This window comes from Eptatretus burgeri, chromosome 3, assembly GCF_056783735.1.
Source record: "Eptatretus burgeri isolate ZD-2024b chromosome 3, Ebu_testis_v1, whole genome shotgun sequence".
Taxonomy (NCBI): Eukaryota; Metazoa; Chordata; class Myxini; order Myxiniformes; family Myxinidae; genus Eptatretus; species Eptatretus burgeri.
In genome coordinates this window covers 111,892,740-111,904,940 of record NC_140963.1, presented here as the reverse complement: position 1 = coordinate 111,904,940, position 12,201 = coordinate 111,892,740, and the positions used below count along the sequence as shown (strand labels likewise).

Below are 12,201 nucleotides of genomic sequence, written 5' to 3'. Positions count from 1 at the left end.
TGTTGGCAGCTACAACACGGGCCTGCAGTGGCCATCCATTCATCCATTCATCCATCCATCCATCCATCCGTTGTGCTCATTGCGTGTGCCACTTGAGCTGGCACGGAGAATGCGTTTGTGCAGCCCATGCACCGTTGTGGTTCACTGCGTTCAGGTCAAAAGGGAAGGCCTTGGACTGCGTGTGAGCAGCCGGCCACATTCCCTGTCACCTGCATTGTTTGAGCCAGAGACTGCATGCGAGCAGCCTGGCTCCCTGCTAATTGCTTTCTTTTTGCAGAGTCCATTGATCCTGGGCCATGGTTTAGTGTAAAATTTGTAAGTTAAGGTTAAGATGTACTGTACATATGAGTGCGCCCCCGGCATGTCTGTCTTAGCGCCGGCAATTTTATTTAAGTCGTCCGTGTGAGTGGGTTTGTTTAGTTAGTTACTCAGCCCTCAGGTTATTTATTTTGGGGACACGAATACCATGAATATCGCACTCAGGGATCCGTAGGTAAATCGTACTAGGGGAGAACTACACATGATGGCACACGAAAATTTGACGACTCAGGACGAGTCTGTAAAAAGGGGAGGGGGTAGTGTTACGGTTGAGGAAATTCGCAAACCACCATTCAGGTCCCGTAGGTGAGATATCTCTGTAAGTACATGTGTAGTTAGCCCCAAACCCGTTGTTTAGGTGGAAAATAAATGTGCCTTCTGTTGAACTGTTTTCCCGTTTCGCTTCGTCTTTTCTTTAATTGAATCTCCATCTTGCTTCACGTAAAGGGTTGGTAGTGGGCTTAATACGCCCGATAATTAATCGGAACCGTCGAGGTCGACGATAACACCGCTCGGTTATCCCGATAGTATGGAACGGGTCGCTTCATTGGCCCGTGTCCGGAGTCGACCTGCGGCGAGGTGCGTTCGCCCGGTCTACCCTCCGTGTGGGTACTTAGGTAGGTCGAATTTGGCGAACAACCCTATCCCACGTGGGGGGCCGATTGGCACGATCGTGGTGAGGCCGAAAGGCCCACCCGTGACTAGTTCCCGGCGTTAGTCCGAGAGGGTCACGACAGAATTGTCCGTCCAGTGGGCGAAGTGCCGCGATTCGAGTTACGTGGCCGTTCGCACGCCAGCGGGCGCGAATCGCAACAATATATATATATATATATATATATATATATATATATATATATATATATATATATATATATATATATATATATATATATATATATATATATATATATATATATATATATATATCTGGTGTTTGGGTATGGACACCCATCAGGATTAAAAACAAACCTGTCAAAGGGTGGTGGAGCTCCTTGTGAGCCAACGGCCATCTATATCTAGTACCCACTGTGTCTGCGGAGGTCCTCTTGCAGTTGGGTTACTTCTTATTCGGAGGTTGGTGGCAGGATTTGCACTCCGGCCACCGTAAAACCCTTCATTCCGAAAAAAAACATTTGAGAAACATTAAAAAAAATTCTGAAAACCCGCTCTTTGGGAGTACCTCCTGTGCAGCTTCCAGCTCACTGGATGACGGGATTGGGGCAAAGCCTTCGGGACGTCCAATCTTTGATGTTAGGAGGGAAACCATGGAGTAACATTCCCGGGACAGATTGCAGGAGAGTGTGTCGGGGTGGTACTGAGGTGTCGTCCAGCAGACGGTGGTCTCCTTGCATTAACCCGAGGCGGTCCCTTCGGGTGGGTGCCTGGAATGTATTATGATACTAAGGATTCGTCACTCCTTGGGTGTCATTTCCCTGGTCTCTTTATGCTCCGACTGAGGTGAGTGAACTCACTGTGAAGGACGCATTCTATGCCACGCTCGAGTCTGTGGTTGATCAGTGCCCCAGGCGAGATACACTTCGAGTCTTGGGGGATTTCAATGCATCGACTGGAAATGAAAGGGATGGCTATGAGATGTGTGTTGTTCCCCATAGGTCTGGAACTGTGAACCTGAGGCCTAAGTCACATTTTCTCTACGGCGAGGATACGGCGGCCGTACGCCCTCTGAATTGACAGAAACGTGCGGCGGCCGCAGAATTTCTGAGGTGGCCTCAGGGTGGCCCTACGCCGTATGGCTATATTTTACAGGCCGTAAGGTCGCCGTGGAATTATAACGCGGAGTTATAACTTTTTTCATTTCTACGTTCGCCGTAGCAATTCGACAAGCCGAAAATTCGACAAGTCGCCTTGCGGTCGCCTTGCGGGCACCTTGCGTCTGCCTTGAAAATTCTATGGCCGCCGCAGGAGCGCCCGAAGGTCACCGTGCGACATCAAATCAAAGACCGTACGGCAACCCCGCGTTTTCGGTCTCCACAATTTATAAATATGCCGTGCAGCTCCCCGAAAAATAAAAACATATGTGACTGCTACATTGTGTGACCGTGGAAATACTGCGGCCGCCATATAATTGCTGGTGGCCATAGATTTTGGAGACCTCACGGCCGCCGTGGCAAATGTGACAGGCCTAAATACGCCGTGCGGCTCCCCGAAAAATTAAAACATATGTGACTGCTACATTGTGTGACCATGGAAATACTGCGGCCGCCATATAATTGCTAGTGGCCGTAGATTTTGGAGACCCCACGGTCGCCGTGGCAAATGTGACCGAGGCCTGAATAGCATGAAGTTCCTTGACTTGCAAAGAAGTCATGGACTGAGGGTGGCTGGTTCATGGTTTCAGCGCCCACAAGCTCATCGCTGGATTTGATATTCCAACGCAGGCAGTGTGGCAAAGGAGATTGACCATGTGCTCATTGATGGTCACTGGAGGATGATCCACAACTGCAGGGTCTACTGGAGTGCTCAGTTCCTCAATACTGACCAAGGGCTTGTTGCAGCAACTCTTAAGTTGCACTTTAAATCCAGGAGAATGGTACCATCCCAGCCTTGGCTGGATGTTGACATGCTCAAGGATGAGAGGGGTGCTGAGGGGTTTGTGAACAGGCTGAGTGGAAATTTGGGGGGTCTAGGTGCTTTGGGAGATCCTGAAGAGATGTGGAGTTCCTTCAAGACCACCGTCCGTGATGTTGCCGGTCGATGTCTTTGAACTCACCGCAGGGTGAAGAAGAATTTTGTCTCTCAAGGGACACTGGATACCTTTGACGAGAGTCACAGGGCCAGGCTTAGTGGCAGAGCTGAGCTGTTCAGGGAGCTGAGGTGTAAAACTGTAGTGCTCTAAGGGTGGACACGGCGGCCGATGTGTGAGGAATCTGTGAGGGGATAGAGCATCACCTGTGGTCAAATGATTCTCGTCCTGCGTACAGGTGTATTCACGCATTGCGTTCATCCAAGCTTGTCCCTCGGTGGACTGCAGTTAGAGCAGAGGGTGGTGGGCTCTTGACAGAGGAGTCCGAAGTGAAGGCCCATTGGGCTGGTTACTTTGAGCAGCTGTACCGGTCTGATCCACCAGCTGTCGAGTTGGACGTCAGGGGTGTTACAACCCTGGTTGCTGACCCTCGGATCAACTGTGGTCCACTTTCGCTTGTGGAAACACAGGCTGCGGTGAACCGGTTGAAATGGGGTAAAGCTCCAGGGATCTGTGGCATCCATGCTGAACTTCTCAAGGCTGGTGGAAAATGCTGCACTTGTGTCATTGCATGCAGGTCTGTGCTCTGCCTGGAACACAGGCATCATCCCAACTGACTGTAAGAGAGCCTTGTTGGCCCTCTCTGGAAAGGGAAGGGTGATCGCCAAGACTGCAACTACCGAGGGGTGACGCTGCTCTCAGTGCCAGACAAGGTCTTTGCTCGAATAATTATTGATAGGCCTCGCCACCATCTGCTTGAGCACCAGCGTCCAGAGGAGTCAGGCTTTACACCAAAGAGGTCAACGATTGACCGTATCCTTGCTCTTCAGGTCCTCACCGAACGCAGATGAGAGTTTCGGCAGGGGCTGCTTGCAGCCTATGTTGATCTCTGTAAAGTGTTTGATTCAGTGAATCAGGATGCTGGAGGATTCTTGGTCTTCGTGGGGTGCACCAAAACTGATCAATCTGATTTCTGAACTATACTCTGGTACTGAGAGTTTTGTGAGATGTGGTGATACCATCTCTGACTTATTTCCAGTTGTTACTGGAGTTTGTCAGGGGTATGTAATGGCCTCCACACTTTTCAGCACTTGTGTGGACTGGATTCTGGGGAGGATGTCAGAGAGATCAAGCTGTGGTGCATCATTTGGGAATGTCAAGATCTCTGACCTTGATTTTGCAGATGATGCAGTCATCTTTGCGGAGACTCTCGATATCCTTTTGGGGTCCCTCGAGGTGCTGAATGAGGAGTCAGAGCTGCTGGGATTATGGGTTTCCTTGGTCAAAACTAAGATGCAGGCTTTCAATGACATATTGGATGCTGCTGTCCTGTCTGTGCCTGTTTGTGGTGAGCATGTTGAGGTTGTGGTGAGATTCACTTACCTTGGCAGTGATATTCATGTCTCTGCTGGCTGTGAGCCAGACGTCATCAGATGTCTGGATTGGGCCTGGGGAGTCATGGATTCACTGGATCATGGGGTGTGGCGCTGCCGATATCTGTGCGGGAGAATGAAATCAGGTCCTTGGTGCTTCCAGTCTTGCTCTGTGGATGTGAGACTTGGACTCTGACCAGGGATCTGAGACGGAGACTTAACTCCTTTGGGACCAGGTCTCTTCAGAGAATCCTTGGCTATCGCTGGTCGGACTTTGTGTCCAACGAGCAGTTGCTGACAGAGACTCAAATGACATTTCTTACCTGCAAGGTCCATGAGCGTCAGCTGCATCTGTGTGGACATGTGGTTTGTTTTCCTGACGCTGATCCGACTCACCAGAATCTCTCAGCGAGGGAGCCTCATGAGTGGAGCTGGCCAATGGGCCGACCACGTGCCTCGTGGTTACAGCAGGTTGATCAGCATCTCAAGAAGATGGGGATGGGCCAGGCATCTGCCTGGGGCTTGGCCAGACGGAGGCCCCAGGAGTTCCGGCGGAAAGTGTATGCAGCGATGTGCTACCCTGGCACATTCTCCTATACCTGACCTCTCTGTCTCTGTCTTTGTCTCTGTCTCTGTGTCTCTCTCTCTCTGTCTCTCTCTCTCTTTCTCTGTCTCTCTCTCCCAATCTCTCTCTTTCTCTCTCCAATCTCTCTCTTTCTCTCTCCAATCTCTCTCTTTCTCTCTCCAATCTCTCTCTGTCTCTCTCTGTCTCTCTCTCTCTCCCACCCTCTGTCCCCCACCCTTTTCCTTCTTTACCCCCCCCCCTGATAAGGGGACTGTTAAGGACTGATGGTTGTGTTTTAAATTTAAAACAGCTTCCCCATCGTGTCACATTTTAAAATCAGATTCAGAGTGAGCCAACGAGAGTAGTGCAAAGGTCACTGCATGTACCAGTGTAATTTCATGTAGGCAGGCCTTTGTCACGTATATAACATGGGTTTTAAATGCTCCTGCCCAGTTTTATGTCGAACATTACAGTTAAAATGAAAATGTTGCTGTTTGGGCACATTTTATTGTCCTCACCTTCGCCTTACGGTGCCTTCCCTTCACCTCCCCTCATGCTGCCTTCGCCTTCCCCTCCCCTTGTGCTGTTTCCCTCGTGTTTACATCACGCTGCTTTCCCTCCACCTCCCCTCATACTTTACCTCCTCCACACTCACTCCCCTCTCCACCGTCCTTGGACATCTCCCAGTGGTGTCTGCATGCTGTATTAACGTGCTGTTTTAACGTACCACATTTCATTCAATGCTGTACTACCACACCCTCCATCATTCTGCACAAGTCTCACTACCAAACGCAAGTCAAGAACCCCTCCCATCACACTTACCTCTTCCCAAACCCCTTTCCACTCCCCACCCTCCCTCCCCAAGTGTATATCGATATTTTGTGAGATGTCACTCTCTCTGCCTCCTCCCCCTTTCCTCGCTCTTCCCTTCCTCCTAGCTCTCCCCCCTTTCCCCATCCCACCAAGCTCACCCACCCTTCCTCCCTCCTTGCTCCCCCCTCTCTTACTTTTGCCTCCCAATCCTCCCTCCCTTCTCGTAGCTTCGCCTCCCTCCCCTCCTTCTTACTGACCCTTAATATTCTCATCAGCTTGGCGATGTGTTGTATTTTCTAGTATATGTATTCCTCTCCTGTTTGTATTCCCTTGCCGATTGTGCCCAATTATTGCTCCGATACCCTACTGTCAATTAAACTTCGCTCTTGTAGAAACAATAAAAATGGCCACATTCAACGTTTGAAGAAACATTCTGAGTATGGTATACTGTCATCAACACAGTTAGCATCCAGTGAAGATGTTTAGATTGATTTGCAACAGCCTCGACCAACCAGACAGTCAGTTATCACTGTTGATTGGAATCAATGCATCTTCTGCCAAAGTAAACAATCATCAAATGAACTGCACAATATTCGGGTTTTGGAAACCTCCATAAAAATAAATGACTTGATCCATGCTGAAGGAAAATGTCATTTGAATTGGTGTGCAAAATTTCTGAAAAGGTCAGCTGGAAAGATGTTTGACACAAATGAGTAGCCAGAGGTTATACCCTTTAACAATGCCAAGGAAAACCTCCTGAGGCCAGGTTTAGCAAGGGGCGAGATATACTCATTGTCCACTGTGTGGGACAGGTACTGTGAGCTACAGTCAGACTTTGGACTCCGACCAGGTGTATACAGGAGCAACAAATTGTAGGCCAAGCTACAAAGGTGTATTTGTGAAAGGGTTTCATTCGTGAGTTATTTGTATTAACTCGTACGTGCCGGTAAAAAAATAAAAAAAATAAAAAAAACAAATGAAAGAATAAATAAATATTCCAACCGCGAGTAAGAAACAACAACCACACAGGCCGTTTCTTCGCTCTCGCGTGCCCGTACGTGCGTGGCGCAGAAGTTCGCATATAACAGTTACGATGATTCGCAATGTAGGTTTTAATGGCCAATTATTCAATTAGCGCCAACGTATTTTACCTTTTCGCAATGTCGTCGCAAGGAAAAAGAGAAGAGAAGAGAAGAGAGAGAAAAAAAATTTACTTCCTGGTTCGGAGCATACCAGCACTCTGGTGTTACCGAAATTTATGCACCATCTAAAATGAAAACAATCATATCTTGTGGCATTGTGTTTATCTATAAATGCGCATAAGAAATCGAGAAATTATTAGAATACACGAAGTCATCACTCTCCGGAAGCCCGTACGTTGTAACCTGTAATGGGGAACGCGGCTGAGCCTCCCTTCCCCATTGGCCATGCACATGCGTGTCTAGTCATTGGTGTGGTAAATAAATGGCCATAACTTTGGAAGCACTTGTCCGATTAATATCAAACCTTGAAAAGGCACATCCTCAGGTCCCCAGCAATATATCTGGCAAGTTTCAATTAGATCGGACCAGTGGTTGTTGAGAAACAGCGGTCACACACACACACACACACACACACACACACACACACACACACACACACACACACACACACACACACACACACACACACACACACACACACACACACACACACACACACACACACACACACACACACACACACACACACACACACACACACACATTGCTGGAATTATAGATCGATGTGTAATTTTTATACCCATTATTTATATTATTATAAAATATCTCTTAAGGAATTTGTTTCCAGAATGAACGATCTCATTCCAGATTCTTTGAAATCAACAGGGAACAAAAATGCTTACGGCAGATCTCTGGAGTGCGCCACGAAGGAAAGACATTTGACAGGGCACAGTCATAGCTGTACGCAGCGAGGATCGTACAAATGCATTCACAATCTCCACCAGTGTCGCAGGCACATCCGTCGTTCTCACACATATTGAAGTATATCGATGGGTCCACCTGACGGACAGTCACACAACCCCAACAACAGTTGTCTATTACTCAAAGCAAGCACCTTTCCAGCGCACCATGAACACAGCAGCCTTAACAGGTAACCCTAAACGGCAGGAACTGAAATACTCATCCAGTCCATAAAAATGAACCATCTCAAATTATCCGTACATACACCTGCAGTTACATTATTATAAATAAACATGAGAGCAGTAGAATATTCCTTAATTGATAATGAGAGACAACAGTTCTGGTTAGAGTAATGGTAAGAGCATCTAATTATTACAAAACCATGTCACGATTATTTTTTATCTCCCCCTCTTCCCACACCTTATGCTCATTATTTATCTTCCATACCCATTCCAGGAATGTTGTGCCAAACATTCTCTCTCCAATCATACAATTTGTTTTTTTTTATAACTTTCATTTTCCCAAATGTTGTGCCATCCTCGTGAATAATAGACAGACAGCCGCTTACTTGTCTAAAAATTTCAGGACATGCTTTGACGCCTTCATCTTTCATATGCTTAATACCACTAAGATGTTCTTTTAGTGATCCGAAGATAGAAAACTCACAATATGATAAATCTTGAGTGAATGAGGAATGATTTGGAACTTCCCAACCCATCTCCATTTGAGTAGCAATGATCACATTTGTCATGTGAGGGCAATCATTAGTGTGCAATAAAGTCATTCCCTGGGATAGGATACTTGACATTTGTCTGCATATTCCTCATCATCTCACTTCATTCAAGTCACTGACATAGCAGGCCGCATTTATGGTTTTCCCACATTCAATAAATTGAACATTAAGTAAACCGTTATGGTCCGAAAATACGATTACAGTAAGTTTTTTTCACTGATGGCTGAATTTTTAAATTGTCTTTCGGTGGTGAGAACCTAGCATGTCTTCACTCCATGCTCTCTTTGACTCTGACATTAAATGATGAAGGTCTCATTACGTATCACAATCTTCTTCAATAAACCGTCGACCTTCCTCTGCTAGAGTTGCAGCGTCTTTGTTGCAACGGCCACCGAAGTGGCCTTTTGATTCAACTTGAGGTCATTTGGTATCCGCTTCCACACTTTAAACACCAATTTATTCTGCACAGTCCAGCAGTTCTGCAAAGTTTATCTCTTCCATGAGCCTTGACCTCTGCAGAGAAAACAAAATCTGTTCTACATGTTTATTGTTTGACTGAGTTACAGCATTTGGTTCCATGTGAGAATGCTCAAGATTGCTCACCAATTTATGATATTTTTTCCCCACTCAGTGCACCATTTAGTCACTCACTCTCTCTGAAAGACAAACTGCCAAATTGTGCAGTTTCCTTTGATTACATATGGTTTGAGTTTTCCTTCACAACAAGCCTTCACAAGAAACGTCACAATACACCACTGTTCCACAGCTGATGCGACTGTTGGTCGTCATCCTGGTTTACCCAGAATACGTTAAGTAGTGATAACATCACTTCCTGCCTAAATATTTCACAATAGTTGATCATTACACAAAATATCAAGATTTAACTATTATTTTTATGTGTTCAACTGCAAAATGTCCATTTTTATATGTTCTACAATATAGTGTTCAAGGGCTCTCATATAATGAAAAAAAGATCTGAATATTTATTAGAAACAACTACAGAAGAAGAAATTGATAAATTGACTCACCAGTTCATGACATGGCTCAAAAACGTGGCTATAGAGAATATTACAGCGTCGCTGAGCCCAAGGTTTGCGGTGTGGATTAACGAAACACGGATCCTTCATGGCATTCACTTCTGGGCAAAAATTATCAGCCGTCCAGCTGTTACCAAAGTCTAATGCACTGGTCACTGTTCCCAGTGTCTTCTGGACGAAGTCATTTTGTGCATCTCCATCAAAGTTTCCACATAAGCCACACAGCCGACCCTGCATGGTTGGAATACAAAGTGTCAAAATCAAACTCAACCCCCACTTATAGGTATTATCGAGAAGACAGAAATACATCTTGAAGAGATACAAAGTTCTACATTGTGGTCCAGACCACCATGTAATCTATATCATTACTGCATATCATAAAGCAAGTGTTTAAATGTCCACTCTACACTCTTTGGTTGGACAGGTGGCCTGATGCCACCCACAATTATAACCTGAAAAGAAAAACATACATCCACCATTTTGGTGCTTTGCTAAGCCTAAGGCATCTTCGGAAGTGTCATTTTCACAATTGCCATATCCTCCCGATAAGTTTTCCGTTCAATGTAAAACAACCTGAACGACTGTTAAAATGACAATCAAATGTCGAAAGGTTGGAGCCGATCGGTGTCATGGGCCTTGTGAATGCGACAATATGTATGGGCCCCAGCCTTCAGGCCTTAACTTCAGGCATCTGGTGTCAGCCTATGGGCCAGTGCAATTTGAATTATCTGAGCCATATAACCATGATGTATTTTATATATACACATAAGCAATATGCAAGTTCTTGCTACATGTACGTTGCCCACGTTATTTTATATATTTGGGAGCGATCAAGGCAGCAATCTGTTACCTATGCACCGCCCAAGTAAAGGAATGTACCAGAAGAATGTTGGATTTGGTTAATTATTATTATTTTTTTTTTTTCAAAGTTTTTGAAGGATATTTAAACAAACAATCACAAATTGAGCTTTTGATAGAAATTACAAATACAGTACATGATGGTTATTGTTCTCTCACCACTTCGATATTCTATACGATGTCATAATTATAAACTCATAATACCACTGAAACATCGCAATGCAAATTATTTTCAGACAATTAATCAACATGTCGGAGAATCAAATGAACTACAATAGTACAAGTTTCAATCAAGAAAATTTAAATAGTTGAAAAAACAAAACACTGAATAAAAGAAGCACAAGAAAAATGGAGCTTGAACACTGGTATTGTGGTTGTCACAACTTTGAGTAAAGCTGCAACTGACCTTGAATATAGGATCCACGTGGACATAAATTGTGGTCTTTTTATCCCAGAAGATGTGCAATCCATTTGCTGCAACCATCCAGTACATACCAACACGGCGGATTTGGAAGGGAATGGAAATGCCAAAGGAAATGTGGTGCACTTCGTATGTGTCTTCATGAAAAGTCACCTCCACATTCTGTATGGAAATGTGAACGAGATATCAAATGAGGAGAAGAAGTCACTCCGTTTAAATGAAATCGTCATTTTACATTTAAATTTCTTCTGACATGGAGGATCAAAATATGAGTACAGTACAGTAATAGATCAACACTAAGATTCCAGTGGGATTGAGCCAATATGTGAGGAAACTCGACAAATGCATTCAATTGGGGGTGGCATAATGGTGTGAGATCAAAGCATTGAGATAACTTAGGGTTGGAATGTGGAGGTTGAGGACTTGAGGTTTGGGATGGGGGGTTAATAACTTGGGGGGTTGGGAGGGGGGTTTATGACTTGGGGTTTTGGAGGGTGGGCTGATAACTTGGGATTTGGGAAAGAGGGACGGGATTGATGACTTGGGGTTTGGGAGGTGGAGGTTGAGGACTTTGGGTTTGAGGTTTGGAATGGGGGGTTAATAACTTGAGGGTTGGGAGGGGGTTTATGACTTGGGGATTGGAAGGGATGTTGAGGACTTGGAGTTTGGGAGGGCTGGTTGATAACTTGGGATTTGGGAGGGTGGGTTGATAGCTTGGGATTTGGGAAAGAGGGAGGGGGCTGATGAGGTGGAGGGTGTCGTCTTTGGGTTTGACGTTTCGAACGCGGGGTTAATAACTTGGGGGTTGGGAGGGGGGTTTATGACTTGGGGATTGGAAGGGATGTTGAGGACTTGGAGTTTGGAAGGGCTGGTTGATAACTTGGGATTTGGGAGGGTGGGTTGATAGCTTGGGATTTGGGAGTGGGGGGGGGGGACTTGAGGATTTGAAATCACATTTTACATTGCACGGATGTTCTGCAGGTGCCTGCTAATTTTTTATCTTGTTGTTATCCAACGTGATGCCACTGATGGCACAAATTTGTCAATTTCTGTCAAGTTCAAACATACAATATATTCTCCACTCCTTTCATTCACAATATTAATCCGTGCCCGTAAAAAAAAAAAATAATAATAATAATAAATAAATATTCAAACCGCGAGAAAGAAACAACAACCACACAGGCCGTTTCTTCGCTCTCACGTGCCCGTACGTGCGTGGCCCGGATGTTCGCATATTATTCGCAGTTACGATTATTCGCAATTTAGTTTTAATGCCCAAATATTCAATTAGCGCCAACGTATTTTGCCTTTTCGCAATGTCATCGCAAGGAAAAGCAAAGAGAGAAGAGAAGAGAGAGAAAAAAAATTACTTCCTGATTCGGAGCATACCAGCTCACTCTGATGTTACCGCAATTTATGCACCGTCTAATATGAAA

The 12,201-nt window shown here is 45.3% G+C and overlaps 1 protein-coding gene across 1 annotated transcript in view; it reads right to left on the bottom strand.

Moving 5' to 3' along the window:
- Positions 1–12,201, bottom strand: part of LOC147030736 (mucin-2-like) — a 229,299-nt gene that overhangs the window by 90,441 nt on the left and 126,657 nt on the right. The window contains exons 24-26 of the mRNA XM_085872197.1: positions 10,751–10,927; positions 9,478–9,717; positions 7,659–7,815 (exon numbers count right to left, since the gene is read on the bottom strand). Of these exons, the coding sequence (XP_085728323.1) occupies positions 7,659–7,815; positions 9,478–9,717; positions 10,751–10,927 (574 nt within the window). The remainder of the gene's footprint in view (positions 1–7,658; positions 7,816–9,477; positions 9,718–10,750; positions 10,928–12,201) is intronic.